Source organism: Macaca nemestrina, chromosome 1, assembly GCF_043159975.1.
Source record: "Macaca nemestrina isolate mMacNem1 chromosome 1, mMacNem.hap1, whole genome shotgun sequence".
In the NCBI taxonomy this organism is placed as follows: domain Eukaryota; kingdom Metazoa; phylum Chordata; class Mammalia; order Primates; family Cercopithecidae; genus Macaca; species Macaca nemestrina.
In genome coordinates, this window is record NC_092125.1 from 115,229,695 (window position 1) to 115,254,026 (window position 24,332).

The window sequence follows — 24,332 nt, forward strand, 5'->3', positions numbered from 1 at the left end:
TGAACTTATACTAATTTTTTTGTCATTTTATTTTTGGATCAGGTACAAGAGGAATTTGAAGGCTGTTTATTTTGTTCATCCCACATTTCGTTCAAAGGTACAGTATTTTTCTCTTTGTCTAAATCTAGAATTTATGTGTCCTACATGCCCAGAGTATTAAGATAATAGCTCAGCAACTTAATTGTTGCTGTCACCATTATGACTGCTAATTTCCTGGTTTCTAAGTGACCTTGAGTTGTGGTCCTGATGTTTTGGTTGTATGTGACTCCAACGCCTTTGTGGGCAACCCTTATAAGCCATTAGCCCATCAGTCCCTGCCTCTTTTCTTGCTCTTTGTTCATCTGGGCCTTGTTTATGCTGTTGTTACAGAATATTTTACCTCCTCTGCCCATGGCCACCTCCTGCTTGACCTTCAGGTCTCAGCTCTACTTTCTATAGAAATCCTTCCCTGACCAATCCTGCAGCTAGTAGCTGTTCTTGCATTGTAACCCCTTTAGATTCTGTAGTCTTATATCATTGTTATGTTTTTATTTTAGTTGCATGTTTAATTTTCTTCCTTGTACATGAGCCAGCAAGATCCATGAGGGCTAGAATATAGCAGTCTTGCTCACAATTATATTCCCACTACCTAAGCCTACATCTTGACTTCATCAAGACATCTAGTCTCTTGGTCTTTTTACTCTTTCTGAAAATATCATCTTGCCTTTATTTTCTTCTCTGTCAAGCTAAAAACTGACATTTCATCACTTCATCCACTCTTGTCAGTCACCCTAAATTAACCTAGGACCTGTTACCCTTTCATCGCACCTGACCATCAAAACCTAAACTTGAAATAATCCATTGTACTGCTTTCTTCACTCATAGAAGTCATCAGTAAGGAGCTCTTTATCTTTACCTTCCCACTCCAAACCTACTTGCTAACTGTTCTTATCATTGCCCCCTTTTTCTCTGTCACAAAAATGTGTTCCATCTTAATGAACACATTTCATTAATGTCCTTCTTAATGAAGGACAGCCCCTCTCCCTGTGCTGTGGATCCCGTAGTAATGACATTAGCTTAAGTTTTCTGAGCACTTGCTATCTGCCCATTCCTCCTGTGAATTATCTTGCCTAAGCTTTGCAGTATACCTGTGAAATAGTTAGCAGTAGTTGTCCCACTATACTGGTAAAGAAATTGATGCTTAGAGAGATTAAGGAACCAAGATAACCAACAGTTAGTAGCAAAGGCTAGGTTTGAATCTAGGCATTTTTTCCCAGACCGTAAACTACAGAGTATATTTCCATTTCCTTAGAAAACTCTCTTCAACGGTTAGCGTCTTTCTCCTCTCCCGCTTTGCTGGATCCAAATTATCAACTTTTAAAAATGCTAAGATCTATTTTTCTCTCCTCTACTTTACAACCAAAATTGTTTAGTATAATCTTTGTTCTATGCTCACCATCTCCATTTCTCATGTACCTTTTAAATTACTCCAGTGTGGTTATCCTGCTGTGCCAGCTGAAGCTTTTCACACCAAAATCGTTCATAATTTCTGGGTCACTAAATCTAATGGACACTTTTCTCTCTCTATGTTACCTGCATTCCCTACAGCCTTAAGCACAGTTGATCACTTCTTCCTTGACACACTTTGTCTTGGCTTCTTTGAAATTTACCTTGCCTGGTATCTCTCCTACTTCTGGCTGCTGCTTGTCAGTCTCATTTGTTGGCCTCTCTTTCTCTTCTCATCTCTTTTTAGAGACGGTCTCACTCTGTCACCCACACTGGAGTGCAGTGGTATGATTATAGCTCTCTGTAACCTAGAACTCCCGGCGTCAAGGGATCCTCCCACATTCGCCTCCGGAGTAGCTAGGACTGCAGACATGCACCATCATGCCTGGCTAATTTTTTTTATTTTGTACTTTTATAGAGATGGGGTCTTGCTGTGTTGCCAAGGCTGGGCTCACACTTTTGGCCTCAAGTAATCCTCCCACCTTCGCCTCCCAAAGTGCTGGGATTACTGGCATGAGCCACTGCCCCTGGCTTCCTGCTTGCATCCTTTGAGTGTTAGTGTTTCCGTGTTTCTCCACCCTCATCTTTAATTCTATACCTTTTTTATTCCCATTTCTTCAGTGACCCTCCAAAATATATGCAATCTTCAAACATATATCTGGGGAGGCAATAAAGCCTAATGTTTAGAACTATGGTTTCAAGATTCAGATGACCTGGGTTCTAATCCCAGCTCTACCAGTTACCAATTTGTCATCTCAGGCAAGTAGTATAATTTCTCTATGCTTTAATTTTATCCCCTATAAAATGGGAATAATAATAGCGCCTATCTTTTAGGGTTATTGAAAGATGAAATGAGTTAATACATGTAAAATACTTAAAACATTACTGACATATAATAAGTGCTCAGTAAATATAAGCTATCATCATCATTTTCATTATTATCATCATCATCATCATCATTATCGTTCTTAGGCTTTGACCTTGGTATTGAACTACTGATTAGATATCTTTACTTAGGTATCTTATAGGACCCTGAAGTTCAACATTTTTAAACAGAACTCCTCATGTACTCCTCTTCCACCTATTCCCGAACTGCTGTTTGTGTTCTCTGTGTTAGTAAATGGGACTACCGCCTACCCAAGTGCCTAAGCCAGAAACCAGAGAGCCTTTCTGGAGCGCTTTCTCTACCTCATCTCCTAGCACATTGCATCAGTTCTGTGTGTTTACAATTGCTCAAATTTATGTCTGTGTCTTTATTCCCACTGCCTCTACATTAGTTCATCCCACTGTCAGCTTTTACTTGAAATGACACAGCAGCCTCCTGATTAATTTTCATGTTGTCCTGCCTCCAATATTGCACTGCTCCAAGGGCCTTCAGGCATTCCTTGTGAACAATTTTCTGATAATGTTGTTATAAGAAGCCTGCACTATTTACTATAATGGTCCTTTTCAAAAAAGTTTGCTATTTCCTACATACATTACCTTCTTCTGTAAGTAAAATGGGGTTAGCAACAGTATCATACCTGCCTCATAGGACTATTGTATAGTATGTTGATAAACATGGACTGATTTGTGATTGCCAATTTAGATAAACAATAATTTTTAAGTTCAAGCCATTACTAGTTTATGTCAGTATTGTTTGGTATCAAGAATTTTTTATCCTTTTTTGGGGAACCAACAAATTTTGCATACTAGCTTTTAGAGAGGGATTGCATGTTGTCAGGTGAAATGAACAAAGATGACATCACATCTACAAGTGATTTACTTTGATGGACTTCGAGAAAGAAACTCATGCCAAGCATCAGCTGAAAATATATAAGTCCCAAATATTGGCACAAATTTTCTTTTCAGTCTCATTTGAAAAATTCACAGTGTGAGATTTGGAGATAATTAACCATTTTCAGAAGACTGGAACACCAATTATTCTACCAAATAATGCAACGGTTTTGACTACAACCCACAGTAAGAAGCATGTAGTACAGCACTAACACACTGCACGCATGGGAACTTATATACATGTAATGGAAACAAAAGCTTCATGAAACAAAGCTCATTCTTCTTATAGTCTCTAGTCAGTGTTATCCTTGTTTCTTCTTTTTAATGTTATTAATAATCAACTAAACTGATGATTGCACAACTCAAATTGCACTTTGAAAAACACTAGTTATTTTAAGATTTTGAAATACAGTTTTTATCTACTATAAATTTTCCAAATTGTGTTTATGTTTCTAACTATGGCAACTAGCTTAAATTATTTTTTCTCTTCTATTAATCAGGTGTCAACATGGTTTTTTACCACCTTTTCTGTCTCAGGACTGAAGGACAAAATCCACCATGTGGACAGCCTCCACCAGCTGTTTTCTGCCATATCACCAGAACAGATCGACTTTCCTCCTTTTGTCCTTGAATATGATGCCAGGGTAAGAAGTACCAGAAGTTCTCCCTCACCTGGTATGGTATACTAACTGTTCTATAGAGCAGCACTTATGAGCACAACATCCTGTCATTACCAGATATTAATGTAAATTAGTGAATCTTAGTAAACTTGGTAATATCATTTAACATCCTTTCCCCATGATAACGTTAGGAAAAGGGTTTGTCCCAAGAGAGACATTTTCCCCATATAAACATTTCAGTGGGAGATCTCTCTGCTGTGAATTCGGAACCAATTTCATTTGTATTGTAAGTTTTCTACTATATTTAAAACAGATACCTCTACCTAATTTTCTTAAGATTGAATGGCTTTCCATCCACACAGAGCCAGAAGAATTTATTGGTGATCACTTTTAGAATTAATTGTAAATCATGTAGCCTATCTCAGTAGTCTTTACCCTGCCAAAAGTTTCATTTTTCTTAAAGTTTGTATAATGTTTTTAAGAGCATCATCTGATAATATTATTTATAGATGCGTTTATGGATCTGTTACATAAGCACTAGTCAAAGGACTATTCGTGAATTTCATCAATTTATTCTATTGTGTTTATTCATGGTTTCACCTTAGTAATTTTTGGAAAAAAAAAAAAAGTAACACACTTGGCCAAAAGCTCATCAAGCCCATTGTTTAACTGTTGTTGATTGCATATCTTTATTCATGAACCAGGGGATATATTTGAAAGTTATATTCAGTTTGAAATAAATTATTCTTCCCTAATTATTGTGCAATGTGTATACAGCAAAATAAAAATTCTGCAACACAATTTCTCTCTAACATTTTTCTAACTTTAGCTATAATTTTTTTCCCTTATGTGCAGAGTAAAGTGTATAATGTGATCTAATGGCTAATAAAATTTCATGTTTGACTGTTATACAGAGAGGATTTGTAATTGGAGCAGCTGGATCATAGATACAAAAATTGTTGAATACAGGGAAGGGAAAAGAGTACATTAGTTTGTATTTACTGCAGATTGCTGGAGTAGGAAATGATCTTAGTGTTTTTTCTTTGAACTCTACATCACTCATCTTAATGCTTAAAAAAATGGATAGCAGAAAATGTGAAAGACACTAAGAAACATTTTTATACTTAAAATTTCGAATGACAATTCATAGCTAGTATCTGGATTTATCATTTATTTTCTGGGATAGAAACATACAAGTTGGGTGTTGATTAGAAAACCTAAAGGACTGTATTTTAAGCCAAAGCATTTTCTATATACTTACGGGCCTATAAAGCAGGCTTTCATTAAATATTAAATATAGCTCCACCACACTCAAGCTTGGTTTTGTTTTTTTTGTTTGGTTGTGTATTTTAGCTGTTATATTTTTATATAAATACAAGCATAATAATGTAATTAATCAAAATTAAGTAGACTAACTTACAATCTAACACTTGGCTCATTGGATTGCTCTCTGTACCTATGCTAGAGCTTTCTAAAATTGAGATGTTAGATCAAAGAGAGGCATAAAAATGGGGAAGAAACAAAAGACGGTTTCTTAGTCCATTTCTTTGTTGCTATAAGGGAGTACCTGAGGCTAAGTATAAAGAACAGATTTTTTTGGTTCATGGTTCTGCAGGCTGTATGAGAAGAAGGGCACCAGCATCTGCTTCTGGTGAGGGACTCAGGCTGCTTCCACTCATAGCAGAAGTGTAAGGGGAGCCAGTGTGCACAGAGGTCACATGGTGGGAAGGGAAACGAGAGAGGGAAGGGAGGTGTCAGGCTCTTTTTAACAACCAGCTTTCACAGGAACTAATAGAGCAAGGACTTACTTATTACCACAAGGTCAGCACCAAGCCATTTATGAGAGATCCACCCCACACCATGACTCAAACACCTGGCATTAGACCCCACCTCCAACACTGGGGATCAAATTTTAACATGAGGTTTAGAGGGTCAAATATCCAAAATGTAGCATTTCGCCCTTAGCCACCCAAACCTCATGTTCTTCACACATGCAAAATATAATCATTCCATCCCAGCAGTCCCCAATAGTCTTAACTTGTTCCAGCACCAACTCAGAAATCCAGTCTCATCTGAGACTCAAGGCAAGTTCCTCACAGCTATAAATCTAAAATCAAAATCAAGTTATTTGCTTCCAAGATATAATGATTGTACAGGCATTGAGTAAACATTCCCATTCCAAAAGGGTGGAATAAGAGGAAAAGGCCAAAAGAAAGGGGTAACTGGCCCCTTGTAAGTCCAAAACCTATCAGGGCAGACATTAAATCTTAAATCTCCAAAATAATCTCCTTTGGCTTCATGTTCTGCATACCAGGCACACTGGTACAAAGGGTGGGCTCCCAAGGCCTTGGGCACCCCTACCCCCATGGCTATGCCAGTTGCCACCCACATGTCTTGCTCTCACAGGTTGAAGCTGAATGCCAGAGGTTTTTCCAGGATGATTCTGGGGTCTGGATGGGAGCAACACAACCCCACAGCTCCACTAGGCAGTGCCCCAGTGAGGACTACCTGGAGGTGCTCCACCACTGGAGCAGACTTCTGCCTGAGAACCCAGGCTTTCTGATATATCCTCTGAAATCTAGTTACAAGCTGCCAAGCCTCCACCACTCTTGCATGCTGCATGCAGACTTAACACCACATGGAAGCCACCAAAGCTTACAGCTTGCACCCTCCAGAGCTGTTGCCCGAGCAGTACCTGGAATCCTTTGAGCCATCGCTGGAACCAGAAGGGGCTGGGATGCAGAGAGCAGCATCCTGAAGTGTTAAAGCCTTGTCGCTCCCAAACCATTCTGTCTTCCTAGTCCTCTGGGCCTGTGATGTGAGGAGCTACCTCAAAGATTTATCCTTGCTAATCTCTCTAGCAAGTGGTTGCTCCACAGCATCCTTAGATTCCTCTCTTGAAAATGTTCTTTCCTTCTCTACCACATGCCTAGGCTGAGAGTTTCTAAAATTTTATGTTCTGCATCCTTTTTTTTTTTTTTTTTGAGACGGAGTCTCGCTCTGTCGCCCAGGCCGGAGTGCAGTGGCTAGATCTCAGCTCACTGCAAGCTCCACCTCCTGGGTTTATGCCATTCCCCTGCCTCAGCCTCCTGAGTAGCTGGGACTACAGGCGCCCGCCACCTCGCCCAGCTAGTTTTTTGGGGTTTTTTTGTTTTGTTTTGTTTTGTTTTGTTTTTTTGAGACGGAGTCTCGCTGTGTCTCCCAGGCTGGAGTGCAGTGGCGCGATTTCGGCTCACTGCAAGCTCCGCCCCCTGGGTTCACGCCATTCTCCCGACTCAGCCTCCCAAGTAGCTGGGACTACAGGCGCCCGCTACCACGCCCGGCTAATTTTTTTGTATTTTTAGTAGAGACGGGGTTTCACCGTGTTAGCCAGGATAGTCTCGATCTCCTGACCTCGTGATCCACCCGCCTCGGCCTCCCAAAGTGCTGGGATTACAGGCTTGAGCCACCGCGCCCGGCCTTTTTTTGTATTTTTTAGTAGAGATGGGGTTTCACCGTGTTAGCCAGGATGGTCTTGATCTCCTGACCTCATGATCCGCCCGTCTCGGCCTCCCAAAGTGCTGGGATTACAGGCTTGAGCCACCGCGCCCAGCCTTCTGCATCCTTTTAATTATAAATTCCAACTTTATGTCATTTCTTTGCTCTCATATCTGATTATAAGCTGTTAAAAGCAGCCACACCACTTCTTGAATGCTTTACTGCTTAGAAATATCTTCCGCCAGATACCATAGGGTACCAGTATTGTTTGTCCTTCCATAAAACTCTAGAGGATGGACACAGTGCGGCCAAGTTCTTTGCTAGGGTGTAACAAGGATGACCTTTGCTCTAATTCTTAAGTTCCCCATTTCCATCTGAGACCTTATCAGCGTGGCCTTTACTGACTGTATTTCTATCAGCATTTTGGTCACAACAACTTAACCAATCTCTAAGAAGTTTCAAACTTTCCCTAAGTCTTTCTGTCATCTTCTGATCCTTGCAAACTCTTTCAGCCTCTGCCCATTACCCGGTTCCAAAGCTGCTTCCATATTTTCAGGTCTCTTTATAGCAACACCCCACCCCTCAGTACCAATTTTCTGTTTTCATCCATTTTTATGTTGCCATAAAGGAATACCTGAGGCTGGGTAATTTATAAAGAAAAGAGGTTTATTTGGCTCACATTTCTGCAGGCTGAACAAGAAGCATGACACCAGCATCTACTTCAGGTGAGGGACTCAGGCTGCTTCCACTCATGGTCGAAGGGTAAGGGGAGCCAGTGGGTGTAGAGATCACATGGCAAAAGAGAAAGCAAGAGAGAGAAGGAAGGGGCATGCCAGTCCCTTTTTAACAACAAGCTTTCATAGGAACTAACAGAGTGAGAACTTACTACCACAAGGACAGCACCAAGACATTTATGAGGGATCTGCCCCATGACCCAAACACCTCCCACTAGGCCCTACCTCCCGCATGGGGATCACATTTCAACATGAGGTTTGGAAGGTCAGATATTCAAACTGTAGCAGAAGATATCAGGAGATGATGTGGAAGGGGCAGGCAGAGAGCACATCACTGAATACAGTAACTTTACATATTAGTGCTGCAGGTCTTTGGCTTTGTAGTCCGTGAAGAGTGTTCTGCAAGGGAGAATTGCCATTGCATTGCTGTTTAGACAATGACTATAGAAACAGTATAGAGAATGACTAGAGGGGGAAGGGTAAGTCCATGGGGGAAAAGACGAGGTCTATTAGTAAAGCCTGGAGGAGAAACGAGACTATATTGTTAGGGCAGTAATAGTGATAATGGCAGAGATTTGAAGATTTTAGAGAGATTTAGAAATAGACATTTTAGGAAATAAAATTCACAGCATTTGGTGACTGAGTAGCTGCTAAGGATGAAGCAGAAAGTAAGTTTCTGCTTTGGGAGACTTGGTGGATGGTGTTGCTATCACCACAGAGAAGCAATTTGGAGGAAAAAGGTTCAAAGATTGTGGGGGGCGGGACAGGTACTGTGTTCAGTTTGTGACATAATAGGTTTGAGCCCGTCAGACATTGAAATGGAGATACCAGTAGGTAGCTGCATGTTACTTTGTAAGAAAACATTTTCCTTTGTTAGGAAAAATTAAAAGTATGATCAGAGAAAAGAAATGAGTATAGAGTTGGTTAATTTCATTATCATGTTCAATTTGTGCCTTGCATATAGAAGGTTATTTATTTGGTTAAGGAGTGAAGTGATTAGTATCTGTTTAAAAAAAAAAAATAAAAACCCATTTCAGTGGGCTTCTATTTTTCTGGGATTTCTGTGACTTGGAATAGCAACATAAATTTTATAGGATTAAAAGGGACCTTTGAAGGCAATCAGAAGCTGTTGTTTAATCTATCTAGGTAACAGTGATACTGAGACCATTTCAGAAAGAGAGTTAGTTGGCATTCTTAAAAAAACACACAGCAGAGAATATACAGTTTTTCCTGGCAACAATTCTTTAAATTTCTATGATTGTTTCCAAAAATAGAAAAAATATTTGATTGCTCAGCAGTCTCTTGCCCAGTGTGAAATTAATAATGGAAATTCTGTTTCATGGCATTAAGTATTGAACTTGCTCTTCTTAGTTTGTCATAATTTAATGTAGATGTGAGAAACTTAGAAAAAAAGTGGTAATAGAATAGAATAGAGAACTCTTAAAGACAGTGAACTTTTCAGATGAAACTCAGAATAGATTCATCTCTTCAGGGCATGTTTCTGTAAGTGTAGCTTCCATGCATATTGAAGATAAAGGATTTGGTTAATGAAACATGGGATTTCTTTTTTATATAAAAGTATTTTTTTAGTTTTTTAAGTTCTGAGGTACATGTGTAGGATGTGCAGGTTTGTTACATAGGTAAACATGTGCCATGGTGGTTTGCTGTGCCTATCAACCTTACCACTCAGGCATGTCACCTGGGTATTAAGCCCAGCATGCATTAGCTTGTTTCCCCAATTCTCTCCCCCTCCCCCCACCCCAACAGGCCCCAGTAAGTGTTCCGCTCCCTGTGTCCATGTGTTCTCATTGTTCAGCTCCTACTTACAAGTGAGAACATGTGGTGTTTGGGTTTCTGTTCCTGCATTAGTTTGCTGAGAATAATGGCTTCCACCTTCATCTATGTCTCTGCAAAGGACATGATCTCATTCCTTTTTATGGCTGCATAGTATTCCATGGCGTATATGTACCACATTTTCTTTATCTGGTTTATCATTGATGGGCATTTGGGTTGATTCCATGTCTTTGCTATTGGGAATAGTACTGCAGTAAACATACACGTGCATGTATCTTTATAATAGGATGATTTGTATTCCTTTGAGTATATACCCAGTAATGGGATTGCTGTGTGAAATGATATTTCTGGTTCTAAATCTTTGAGAAGTCACCACACTGTCCTCCACAATGATTGAACTAATTTACATTCCCACCAACAGTGTAAAAGTGTTCCTATTTCTCCACAGCCTCACCAGCATTTGTTGTTTCTTGACTTTTTAGTAATCGCCATTCTGACTGGCATAAGATGGTATCTCATTGTGGTTTTGATTTGCATTTCTCTGATGATCAGTGATGTTGAGCTGTTTTTTTTAAATGTTCATTGCCACATATATGTCTTTTTTTGAGAAGTTTCTGTTCATATCTTTTGCCCACTTTTTAATGGGGTTTTTTTTTTTCTTATAAATTTACAGAAGTTCCTTGTAGATTCTGGATATTAGCCCTTTGTCAGATAGATAGATTGCAGAAATTTTCTCCCATTCTGTAGGTTGTCTGTTCACTCTGATGATAATTTTGTTTGCTGTGCAGAAGCTCTTTAGTTTAGTTAGATCCGATTTTTCAGTTTTAAAAAAGGTTTTGTTAACGTTTTTCAAGTTTTTAGAAATGTAGCCTATCCTAGGATTTGTTTCTACCTATTTTTTTTTTTAATTTTGTTTAATACATGGTTAGGTTTATAATCGGAAGGTAAGTTTTCCTAGATGTCTTGTTATCCTGGTTATGGCCCAAGATCAAGTCTTGCTCCAAAGCATTTGTGCTGAAGAATGGCAGAGTACCTGATTTAGTCTCAAACAATTTCACTGCCTACTATGTTCAAGACCTGGTAGGTTTAATGCTCTATAATAGCTATAATGTAAATGTACCATTAAGAAATGCTATTTCATTCTACTTACTCTTCATTTCAAGCTATTGTCTTATACTAGCGCTAAGCATTATCTGTTTGTGATTTGCTGAAAAACAAATTGTTTGTCAAAGAAATACTTTCCTTAAAAATGAGAAACCAGTCTTAAGTCTCATAAATCTAATTGAGGATCCTTCTATCATGAACCTGTCTTGATTTTTATTGAGATTAGCCAAAATAAGAGCCAAAAAATCCCCCCTTACACTAATTTGTTGCCCTTACATTGACATTAAAGGTTTGGCATTTAATTCTCCATCTTGATCTTGAACTAAATTTCCTGAGAACTGTAATGGTTACAAGCCTTGCCACTCAAGCATATCATGAAGACTCACTTCTGCCAAAATAGTTATAGCTATTAAATTCCTCTGTGATAGCTTCTTTGTTTTCATAACTCTAAATTAAGATTTGGCACACAGTAAGACAACACAGTCTAACAAAAAAGAATCTGGATGTTAGATTCAAATAGATTTGAATTTACATTTAGGCTGTGCTGGTTACTAACTAGGTAACTTTAGGTAAATTATGCAATCTGTGTGATCCTCACTTTCCTCTTCTGTAAAGTGAGGATGTTACCTACTTCATGGCATTACGTGAAGATTTAAAGGGATGACTAAAAGCGCCTATAAATTGTCTGGCATATAAAATATTCAATAAGTGGTATTATTCTTTAAAAATATTATTATTCTATTGCCTTTGCCTACCTTATACTCTGAGTGATACTAGTTGAACTACCTAATGGGTGAGGGCCTGCTTAGTGCCAGACATGTGCTAGACATTTTATATCACTACCTCAATGACTGTAAATCCCTTTTTTTCACACTTCCGGTTAAATTGGTTCTGTTACTTAAATGTTCTTGTGCTTTTTTCTTTCCACAGGAAAACGGGCCTTACTATACATCATATCCCCCATCACCAGATTTGTGACCTGCCATCTTTCAGTGCTTCTGGGTTCCCAGGATGCCACTTCCTCCACGAATAGCTACCTGTTGAAGTGATACTCATTTTTGCTGTACAGATCCAGAGAGCCTTTTGTCCCCACCTCTCTGGTATTTTTTTATTGACTGTATATTTTCGGGCACATAAGCAATCTAAAAATGGTAGGCCATTATGAACTGCACACATTTTAAATTTGTATATTTATATCAAATGGAAATGTTCATTTTTAGATTGTTAATAGAAATTGGGGAGCAACTTTTGAGTATCTTTAGTTTCCTGAAGGACACCGAATTCTCCATTAGATAAACCACCATGACTGTTCACGTCATCTCTCTAACATTGCACGCTTCCTTTGTGTACTTAAGTGATTCTCGAAATACACAGAACCAATGTATGCTAACCAGATGCATTGTTTGCTTCAGATCCATGGTGTTAATACCATGTACGTTTTATAAAGATAATTCGGCTATGTTGAAAGAGAATTATCTGGGACCAAGAATGTGGAAATGTATCTGACAAAAACATCAAAATCATTAGCAAAATATAGGACTTAGAATGTTAATGCACAAGTTAAGACTAAAGTTTAAGGACTAAGGTTCCTTGGATTATATGATTTGTTAAGATTGCCACAGTTCTGATCTCAACAGTGTGGGGAAACAAGAAGACTGTATCCTCAGCCTTTTTCCTATAATCATGGATGATTTGGTCTTATTCACAAGGACTGCACATATTAGTACTCTTAAGAACATCTTCCAAGACTCCAGCAGTGAGCATTTAGAGAGTGTGTTGTCTTCCAGAGTCATGATTGATTTTGTTTAGCTATCAGGTCTACTACCTCTAAGGACATTTCATAGCAGCATCTTTTGAGTTGCCTGCATCAGTGTGGAGGAAGTGTGTCACAGTGAATAAATCCAGGGAGCTGATAATTGGCAAAAGACCACTTTTACCACTCAGGCTCTATTTGTGCCTTAGCTTGCTTATGAGTAAGAATTATTATGCTGCCTACCTCACAGAGGTATCATGAAGATAGCATTTAGAAAGGGCTTTGTTGTGGTGGGGTATCTTCAGTTAGTTTTTAAATGGGAATAAATATATATGACGGAATGCTACACAGCACTCCTCTTGTCCTTGATACCATTTGAGTGATTTTTCTTTTTGTGGGGCAAGACCTGTTAGTCTAAAATTCCAACCCTGATGACCTCCTTCCTCTTTTGTCCAGAATCTCTTCTGGCCTGCTCATCCCCCGATGCTATACTTCAATGAGAGGCATCTGTTGGCCATTTTAAACATTTCTTCTTGAATTAAGGTCAAACCATTATTATTCCCATCTGGGTAGCTTTGTACTTTTTTTTGATACCTGCAGCCACCTCCCGATGGCCCCATCTTCCTCAACCTATCACATAAATTGGCAGTTCAGGGAAAAAAAAAAAAAAAACAGAACCTTTCTGTTCTATCATGTGCTCCAGATCAGTACTTCCAAGAGTCCCATTCTTTTCTGCCCAAACTAATTCTTCATTGGAGATCAAAGAAACATATTCTCTTCATTTATGATAGAGAAATCTCCCTGTAGTTGCATTAAATTCATCCTGTATTTTCCCATATAAACAAGAAGGGACTTTACATTTTTTAGATAAAGGTTCTTATCTTTTGCATGTATTGAAAACATTTTCTTTGTATCAGACTTCAAAATTACTCGATCCTTATATATACATCTATGTTAAGGTCCTCTCTTATGTCCCCTAGGTCATCGCATCCAGGCAGCCAGTCAGATGTCAGAGTTAAGCTTTCTCTCAAATAGTACTTTTTTTTAACCCCTTGGGCCCTGTACCTTAAAAGTCTGAAACTTTAACTTCATCTTCTACAGTCAATTGTGAGATCATATTTGAGGTATCTTCTTCACAAGGAGCAGCTATGAAAGTCTGCCAACTTTTCCTTATTAAAGGGGAACTTGGCTACCTCAAGAATCTGGCCCAAACCATTTTCTGTATAGATAATAGAGGCCATAAGCTACTTTGCCAATTTGAAAGGAAGCAAATTTATATATACAATTTCTTACAGGTAGTAGTAATTTTGAAAGGATGTTCCTTTGCTATATTCATACCAGTATATTAATGTTTAGTAACACAAGCAGGATTCTACATATGCTAAGATTTTAGTACAATTGATGTCTTAGGGTTTAAAGGTGGTACAGAACTATATACATATCAACTGTGTTTTATGATTCAATAATGTCTAAAGAAAGATAAGGACCACTTTTCTCACTGAAACTAAATTTGATGCTTTTACAGATGTCTATAGTGTTATAGAATGAAGTTGCTTCAAAGTATCAAATCCTAGAGGAGAAACATAGTGACCTTGACATTGAAATAATTAAGCAACATTTGGTATACCAGTCTGCCTTTATGAAAAGGTTTAGCCTGAATAATACATGCCATTTTCAAGGACATATTAGAAGATAAAGGGGAGAGTGGAGATGACCACCAGCGTCTGATGTTAATTCAAAGCATCGCCAAGTCTTTAATTTAATTAAACTTTGGTCATGCTAAATGCTAATTGAATTGTTGAAGACACAAATTATAAAATTTTTATTAATCATGCAAGGCCTAATATGATTTTTAAAACAAGTACACTTCTTGTTTCCACAGGTATTTGGGTTCTTAATTCATCTATTTCCAAGTTTCTTGATAGTGAAAATTACCTCTTAAAAAAAATTCAACCTTTATTAGACCCGTGAGGGCAAATGGTACATATTTTAAAGATTTTTTTCCTTTAATATATATTACATATCATTGGTGGATGCTTTATATTTCTTTTTTCATTTTCTTTTCTTTTTTTTTTTTTTTTTTTTTGGAGACAGAGTCTTGCTCTGTCACCTAGGCTGGAGTGCAATGGTGTGATCTCAGCTCACTGCAGCCTGTGCCTCGCAGGTTTAAGCAGTTCTGCCTCAGCCTCCCTAGTAGCTGGGACTACAGGTTTGTGTCACCATGCCTGGCTAATTTTTTGTATTTTTTTTTTTCAGTAGAGACAGGGTTTCACCATGTTGGCCAGACTGGTCTCAAACTCCTGACCTCAAGTGATCCACCCACCTTGGCCTCCCAAAGTGTTGGGTTTACCAGTATGAGCCACCATGCCCATCCTATATTTCCTTTTCCAAAGGAATACATCTGCAGTATTTTCAGAGTAATTAGCAGAGGATTTTTAGAGTATTTTTGGTAGGAAAAATAAATGTCGAGTTTTTATCAAATTTCTGAAATTGAAAAGAAAATATCACTTCTTTCTAAAGAGGGATAAGTGTAGTCACTCCAGTAGAAAAATATGGCTTGCCTATTTTCTTCCTCTTTTCTGTTTACTTGGGTGTTGTTTAATGATTTCAAACTGTAGGTTTAGTCTTGTCTTTATAAGTTAATGGAGAAGTGATAAAATTAGGTATTCAGCATAAACTAAAGATCACTCTTTGTATTTCCTATGATACATTGACTGTATGTATGTATATAGAGTTTAAATTGCTTAATATATGAGCAGAAATGATTAGAATTTGAAGTACTTGATAGAGGAGAGTTATATGGTTCTAGTGGCAGTGGATTGATTGTATTAAGGACCAAAAGAACTACAAGATAATATAAAAACACCTTGAAAACTGGAGTGAGTTAGGTTTTTTTTTTTTTTTTTGAGGGCCTTACTATACCTTTTTTTTTTTTTTTTTTTTTGTCGCCCAGGCTGTAGTGCAATGGCATGATCTCAGCTCACTGTAATCTCTGTCTCCTGGGTTCAAGCGATTCTCCTGTCTCAGCCTCCCCAGTAAGTGAGATTACAGGCATGCACCACCACACCCAGCTAATTTTTGTATTTTTAGTAGAGACAGGGTTTCACCATGTTGGCCAGCTCTCGAATTCATCTGCCCACCTCGGCCTCCCAAAGTGCCGGATTACAGGCGTAAGCCACCGTGCCTGGCCAGGTTTCTGATTATAGTTTTCTTAAGTTGTAATCATCATAATTAACATGTGCTAGAGTGTTTTCACTGTGCTGGCACTAATACTTCTTGGCATATAATTAACTCTTGTTTTGCAATTGCCTGAGACCATGAAGAATGGAGGGCTTTGCCTTACCTTAGTCATTTTGAGTGAATACTGTAAACTAGGTGGCATAACAACATACATTCATTTCTCACAGTTGGAGGCTGAGAAACCCCAAGATCAAGGTGCCATCCAATGCAATTCCTGATGAAGGCCCTCTTCTGGTTTGTGGATGATCTGCTTCTTGCTATATTCTCACTTGGCAGAGAGAGAGAGAGACATCGTTACTTTCCTGTCTCTTCTTGTAAGGCCACTAATCCCATTCGTGAGGGCTCCACCCTCATGACATGATTAGCACCCAGAGGCCCCACCTCCATATGCCATCATTTTATATGTTAGAGTTTCAACATATGAATTTGCAGGCGAGAGAGAACATAAGCATTGAGTTCATAACATACCTATAATCTAGGTCATATCATAAACCCAGAGATGATAAGGATTGCCTGGTAGGCCTAACCATATATACATATACATACATGCACACACACATATATGCATAATCTGCCTTTACATTGTTTGAGTCTGACTTCTGTGGTCCATATGTAAAGAACATAGAGCAATCAATAAACTAGTTCAAGCTTTGAGTCTTACTGAACTAGTCCTTAAACAGATGGTATCAAGATCATTTTAGATATTAGTGACTCTCTTGTTTATTAGTTATTATTTTTTACACTTTCAAGAAGAGCATCTTTGAATCTTTTCAAGTACAGTATGCCTTAAATGTATAGGACCACTGAGTTCAGGAAGAAAAGCATAGGTATTCTCTAGGTGAATTACACTAACAAAATCACAACTGCAGAATGTGATCTGATACTTTTGTTAGACAGTAAAGCTAATACATTTTGTATACAGTCACCATTTTTTTGATAATGTGTTTGGTTAATGTAAGCACACAGTCATCACAGACTGAGACAGGACTTTGTTAGACCAGATCTTGTGAGCTAAATATTTAAGAGCTTAACATATATAAATGATTTTAATTGCTGTTGGGTGAAGGAAACCTAAAAATGCTTAAATTGGCAGATCTTACAATTTGCTTACTGAAAATTCAGAAAGCTTTTATGAAAACTTTGCGTTTTAAACTTTTTTTCTCATTCTGAATTAGAAGTTAGATCCCTTTTAAAGAGGGTCTCACTTTATACAAATATAGCCTATGAAGAACCAATAGTGAAATAATAGTGTTTATATTGAACCCCAGGATGAGACATTATTTTTTGACCATTTACCTCAGGTCTTTCTCTAATTACCAAAGTTAACCTGGAGAGTAGTTAAAAACTCAGTGAATGTTAGTCAGCATTCTCTGTGGAGACCTGGACTAGTGATTCCCAGACTTTCATGTGCATATAACAAATCAGCTGACTATATTATTAAATGGAGATTCCAATTCAGTAGTTCTGGAGTGGCCTCTGGGATTATCAGTTTCTAACAAGCTCTTAGGTGTTATCAATTTTCCTGGTCCCCAGACCATAGTTAGAGTAAAGGAGCGTAGATTGCATTTAGCTTGCAGATTTTCTCCTTCAAGGAAAGGAGACAGAACTATCATTGTAATTCCTCCTGTGGTCCAGGCACTCTAAAGTTCATCATCTCTTCTAATCCTCTTACAAATCCTGTGAGGTTGGTGATAATAGAAGTTACCTGCTATGACACTCACAAGTGGGACTGACCGTGTAGACCGGTTTTCTCAAACATGAATAATGTACTTCATTTTTTAATAAGGAAAAAAATCTCTTAGCTCAGTTTTTGCTTAATTTATATTTATTATAATGTTATCTAAATATATATAAACATAAAACTAGGAATAAATGCTTTATGTTCATACATCTTGCACAAGTATAAAACCAAAACAAGTTTATGGGTTAATACAAGCAAAACTATAAAACTAATAAAATTTAAAATAGTATTAAATAGTGATGTTTTGACAAAATGAAATGTCACTTGTAATGTGATTATGGTACTGAGTGCTACAGTACAAGCTCTTTTCAGTTCAACAGGCATGTGCTGTGTGCTATGTGATGACCCAATTCACCCTGTTTTTTTTTCTATTCAGACTGTTACTTTAATTTAATTTTTCAGCACATAGTGATGTTATTTGGTCCTCATCTAGCCTGAATGCATCATTCCCCTATTAAAACAACCTCTGTTCTCCATAAACCTTCCACCACTAATGTAGAACTGGGCCTTAACAGGGAAGTCAATACAGATGCAAACCTAAGCACTGAAATGGTTGTGCCAGTATTTGGTTTTAATACAATTATCCAAATAATTCAGAACATGAATATTATTTTAAAATGTTTCATCAACACGAATAATGCTTAATTCTCATAGTAAGTTCATGGGCACTTTCCTACACCCAACATATACATGCTCCACAAGGATTTCTCATGGACCCGTTTAAGAAGCAACAATTTAGTAGTCAGTAGCATTGGCTCTTTGGCTTCTGACACACTCAGACCTTGGGCCTGTTTCTCAACTTTTTCCGAACCCCAGTGTTTTCATGTATTCAACAGAGATAATACTAATTGAATAATTAGGAGGAACAAATGCAATAATGTACATAAAGCTTGCATAGTTGTGTTTATAAATAGCCACCACTGCTTTGATTAGAAATAATAACAGCTAACAGTTGAGGATTTACTATGTGCCTTGAACGTTGCTAAGCTCTTTATATATATTACATATTGAGTGGTAGAATCAGGATTCAAATCCAGATCTGACTCCAAAGCTCATGCTTTTATAAAAAATAATTTAAATATAGAATATCAATGTAAATTGCTTATTTAGAAAGTTTTTGTCTTATATTTTCTCAAAAATATTTATTATCAAATTAGTGATTCTGTAGAGGGGTAAATAGCTAAATTTCCTTTTACAAATTTTATGATGTGCTGATTTCAAATTGACATGAAGTATAGATTTCATTTAAAGGCAGTCATGCCAGATTGTGCTACAGTAAAGGAATATTTGGACCATTGGGCTCAACTTAGCATTATTATTCTCTTGCATATTTATGATCAGTAACTAATAACATGAGATTCTCCCTGAATTGCGATATAGCTTTTTTTACAGAAGAAGCATTCCCCTCCATCAGTATTATTCTGATATTCCATGTCGGTTTTGTGAAATAGTGTGCAAACATCTTAATGTTCATATGTAAAACATCTTTCAAAACTTTAGTTTCTAGTCAGTTTTCTCTTAGTTTGCTAAGGTAAAGTCTGCAGTTCTGTAAAAATGGAGAAACATAACTGTAGGCTGGATTTTTGTTTGTTTTGCTTCATCTCTGTTTGGGTAATGGGAGAAAGTACTGAGAGAGAGTTGCAAAAGGAACTACTCCAGTAATTATTTATTAATGAAGATGGTAGGTATCAAATTTAAAAATTTTCTCTACTTACTAAAACATGAATTTGCACAAATTATTAAAATAGTGGGAACATGAAATATGAGGCTGTTACTGAATTTCATTAATTAAGATTATTTTTAAAATGTGTCCCTTTATCCCATTCTAGATAACAACACAATAATAATAATCTATGTTGTGGAAATTATTGATTCTTTTCCATTGCAGCCTCTTTTCTACATCTCCAGAGTCTTCAAGTTTAATGAATGAATTTCTCTGCATATGTGTGGGTTATCAAGATAGAACATATGTTTTCTGTAATACTTCATCACTGCCTCAACATGTAATACCATAAGAAAATTGCTTGGCCGAGCACAGTGACTCACACCTGTAATCGCAGCATTTTGGGAGGCCAAGGCAGGTGGATCACCTGAGGTCAGGAGTTTGAGACCAGCCTGGCCAACATGGTGAAACCCTGTCTCTACAAAAATTAGCCGGGCGTGGTGGTGCACGCCTGTAGTCCCAGCTACTCAGGAGGCTGAGGCAGGAAAATCGCTTGAACCTGGGAGGCAGAGGTTACAGTAGCCAAGATCATGCCACTGCACTCTAGCCTGAATGACAGAGTGAGAGACTGTCTCCAAACAAAAAAAGAAAAAATTGCGCTGGCATAACATTTATAGATACAGCCCAGTCTTCCTAATTTTCTTCATTTCAACAATGTTATTTGACTTGAATTGTAAACCTAGTTCAGCTATGTTCCTCTTTCTCTTATTGAATACAAATAAGACATTTTTATATAACTCTTCCTTTACTAATTGAATGGGATGGCCTCTAGTCTTTTGTTTCTTTAAAATCCAAACTTATTGTTTATTAGTAGGTTTATAAAGCATTTGACTATTTCTTTATGTTTTCTAGTTTAGATGGGTCTGGTATTTACATTTTGAAATAATATAAATTATAAAATGTATTTTTTGAAATAGGTGGGTTATCGATTTTATTTCTAATAGTAAATTAGGTGTTAAAATGTATTATGAAAGGGGATACTGGTTCTCAGACAGTTAGGAATCACTGAAACCTCTAATTTTACAAATGAAGAAATGGAGGCTTCGGCAGTTTAAACCAAATTGGACTAATAGCCAAATCATGTAGATTCTAGGTAGTGTCAGGGTGACATTGCCACTGATAGCTTGAGCTGTTTAGTTGATAACTACATTTGCACAGCTGTTAGATTTTAACATTCCCTCTTATGTCCTCTAAAGAAGAGGGGGTTTTAAAAATTCATTATTTATTTTTTGTTTACATGACACTTGCTTAGCCAAGTTCCAGGGGAGGACCAGAGTTCAGGAACTAGCAGCAGAGGTTAGCAATCATCATTCTGGGACTGTGAAAATATTTTGAGGTGGGCTTAATGTTAAGTTAAATTTAAACATTTGGGATTTTTTTTTTTTTTTTAACACAAATGTTCATTTACTGTCTCATCCCTTAAATAGAAATTCCTCCTTTCAGCAAAGTTAAACAGAAAAGCAGCATTTAGAACCACCTCTTGGGCAACCAAGTAACACTAAGAAAATGTTCATCTGAATGTCATAAACTTATGCCACCTAGAAAACTGTGCAGACTTTGGCAGTGATACTATCAAGTGCCAAGAGTGTGCCAAGATAAGCTTCATAATAAAATTGTGGAGGCTCTCACAGGAGAAACTGAATTCTTACCTGTGAACTCATTTTTCTGACGTTAATTTGATAGCATGGAAATTCTAGCTTGTTCCTGCCTGAAATGGGCAAGATCACAATACAGAGAAACTCTATACTTCTTCCACTCATTCAGCAAATCATTACTAAGGATCTGTATGTTGAAGTAATGCTAGCTGCTATAACAAACAATCTGAAAATGCATAATGACTTACCCACAGTAGAAGTATGTTTTTCACATAGCCTAAACAGATGTTCCTGATGAGCAAGCAGCTCTTCTCCAAGTCCCGATTCAGAGACCTAAGTGTCTTCAATGTTGGGGCCCCGCCAGCTTCAACATGTGGCTCCCAAAGGATTTGTGCTTTTCTACTTCAAGCTGGCAGATGGGAAAACAGCATGGAGGACCTGCCCACAAAGTTTTTATATGTCAGAACTGGAGGTGGCACATACCACTTCTGTTCAAATGCCATTATGTAGAACTCAGTCACTTGGCTACACTTAAGTGCAAGTTTAGGAGGCTAGGAAATGCAGTCTGTGGGCCCAGGAAGAAGAGAATAAGAGTTTGGTGCTCAGCTTTCTGCAATAAACTTTTGGGCTGTCTGTTGGTGCTGGAAACATAAAATTATAAAAGAGATATTCCAGCTAAGTGGAAATAAATTGCAACATAGTGAAAGAAATGCCTCACTAGAGATATATCAAATGTCATTTCACAGAGTAAGTCAAATGACTCATGATCACAGTTTTGCCTCAAACAAAATCCCATGGCATAACTTGGGACACTGAACTGAAGCTCTTAGTTTCTTGAATCCCTATCACCATATGTGCACACACAGGCTAATAGCTTGTAAGTATCGTGTGTTCCGTTTCAGGTAACTGCAGTAAAGTGTATGTTGCAATAAAGCAAGTCACCAGAATTTTTTAATTTCCCAGTGCATATAAAAGTTATGTTTATACTGTAGCGTATTAAGTGTGCAATAGCATTATGTTTTTTAAAAGCCAATGTACATACCTTAATTTAAAAATTCTTTGTTGTGAAACAATGCTAACGATCATCTGAGCCTTCAGCGAGTTGTAATGTTTTTGCTGGTGGAGGGTCCTGACTTGATGTTGGTGGCTGCTGACTGCTCAAGGTGGTGGCTACTAAAGGTTGGAGTGACTGTGACAATTTCTTAAAATAAAACAGCAATGAAGTTTTCCGCATCCATTGACTGTTCCTTTCACAAACGATTTCTCTGTAGCATGCAATGCTGTCCTATAGCATTTTACTCAGAGTAGAACTTCTTTCAAAATTGGAATCAGTCCTCTCAAACCCTGCCAGTGCTTTACCAACTAAGTTTGTGAAATTTTCTAAATCCTTGTTGTCATTCCAGCAATGTTCACAGCATCTTCAATATATTCCATCTCAAGAACTCATTCTGTTTGCTCATCCATAAGAAACATCTCCTTATGCATTAAAGTTTTCTCATGAGATTGCAGCAATTCAGTCACATCTTCAGGCTTCACTTCTAATTCAAGTTCTCTTGCTATTTCAACCACGTCTGCAGTTACTTTTTCCATGGAAGCATTGAACTCCTCAAAGTCATCCGTAAGAGTTGGGATCTACTCCCAAACTCCTATTAATATTGATATGTTGACCTCTTCCCATGAATCACAAATGTTCTCAATGGCATCTAGAATGGTTAGTCATTCACAGAAGGCTTTCAATGGACTTTGTCCAGATCCATCAGAGGGATTACTATCTATTGCAGCTATTGCCTTACAAAAAAATGTATTTCATAAGTAATAAGACTTGAAAGTTGAATTCACTCGTTGATTCATGGGCTGCAGAATGGATGTATAACAAGCATGAAAATTTCATCTTGTAAATCTCCATTAGAGACTTTGGGTGACCAGGTGAATTACCAATGAGCAGTAATATTTTAAAAGAACTTTTCTAAGAGGTAGATCTCAACAATGGCTTAAAATATTCAGTAAACCAGCCGGTCATGGTGGCTCACACCTGTAATCTCAGCACTTTTGGGAGGCTGAGGCAGGTGGATCATGAGGTCAGGAGTTCGAGACCAGCCTAGCCAACATGGTGAAACCTCGTCTCTACTAAAAATACAAAAATTATCCAAGCATGGTGGCACACACCTGTAGTCCCAGCTACTCTGGAGGCTGAGGCAGGAGAATTGCTTGAACCTGGGAGGCAGAGGTTGCAGTGAGCCGAGATTGCACCACTGCACTTCAGCCTGGGCAACAAAGTGAGACTATGTCTCAAAAAAATAATAATAATATTCAATAAACCATGCTGTAAACAGGCTGTCATCTGGGCTTTGTTGTTCCATTTATAGAGCACAAGTAGAGTATATTTAGCATAATTCTTAAGGGCCATAGAATTTCTGGAATGGCAAATGAACATTGGCTTCAGCTTAAAGTCACCAGCTGCATTAGCCCCTAATGAGAGAGTCAGACTTTTCCTTTGAACCTTTGAAGCCAGGTATTAACTTATCTCTAGCTATGAATGTCCTAGAGTCATCTTCTTCCAATAGAAGTCTATATTGTCTACTTTGAAAATCTATTGTTCAGTGTAGCTACCTTCATCAGTTAGCTAGATCTTCTGGATAACTTGCTGCAGCTTCTACATCAATACTTGCTGCTTTACCTTGCACTTTTATGTTATGGAGGTGGCTTCTTTGCTTAAACCTCATGAACCAACCTCTGCAAGTGTCAGACTTTTCTTCTGCAGCTTTCTCACTTCTCTCAGCCTTCATAGAACTGAAGAGAGTTAGGGTCTTGCTGTAGATTAAGCTTTGGCTTAAGGGAATGTCATAGCTGGTTTAATCTTATATTCAGACCACTAAAACTTTGTCCCTATCAGTAAGAAGACTGTTTCAATTTCATCACATTTTGTGCTCACTGGAGTGCACTTTTAATTTTCCTCAAGAACTTTTTTTTTTTTTTTCCACATTCACAGCTTAGTTGTTTGGAGCAAGAAACCTAGCTTTCAGCCTGTCTTGGCTTTTGACATGCCTTTCTCCCTAAGCTTAATCATTTCTAGCTTTTGATTTGAAGTGACAAATATGTGACTCTTCCTTTCAGATGAATACTTAGAAGGCATTGTAAGGTTATTAATTGGCCTAATTTCAGTATTGCTGTGTCTCAGGGAATAGGGAAGCCCAGAGAGGGCGAGATACAGTGGAACAGCCAGTCAGCGGAGCAGTCAGAACACAAAACATTCATTGATTAGGTTTTCCATCTTATATGGGTGCAGTTTG

The 24,332-nt window shown here is 37.8% G+C and overlaps 1 protein-coding gene across 5 annotated transcripts in view; it reads left to right on the forward strand.

The window, feature by feature from the left end:
• LOC105479091 (ganglioside induced differentiation associated protein 2) overlaps positions 1-23,318 on the forward strand; it is a 69,903-nt gene extending 46,585 nt beyond the window's left edge. For 4 of the 5 annotated variants that reach the window (XM_011736894.3, XM_011736898.3, XM_011736895.3 and 1 more), the window contains exons 12-14: positions 43-97; positions 3,762-3,905; positions 11,921-23,318. In XM_011736894.3, the coding sequence (XP_011735196.2) occupies positions 43-97; positions 3,762-3,905; positions 11,921-11,968 (247 nt within the window). In that variant the 3' untranslated portion in view covers positions 11,969-23,318. Of the gene's footprint in view, positions 1-42; positions 98-3,761; positions 6,899-11,920 lie in introns of those variants that run through there. The other variant, XM_024792042.2, reaches the window with a different exon arrangement.
• Positions 23,319-24,332: the final 1,014 nt, after the last annotated feature.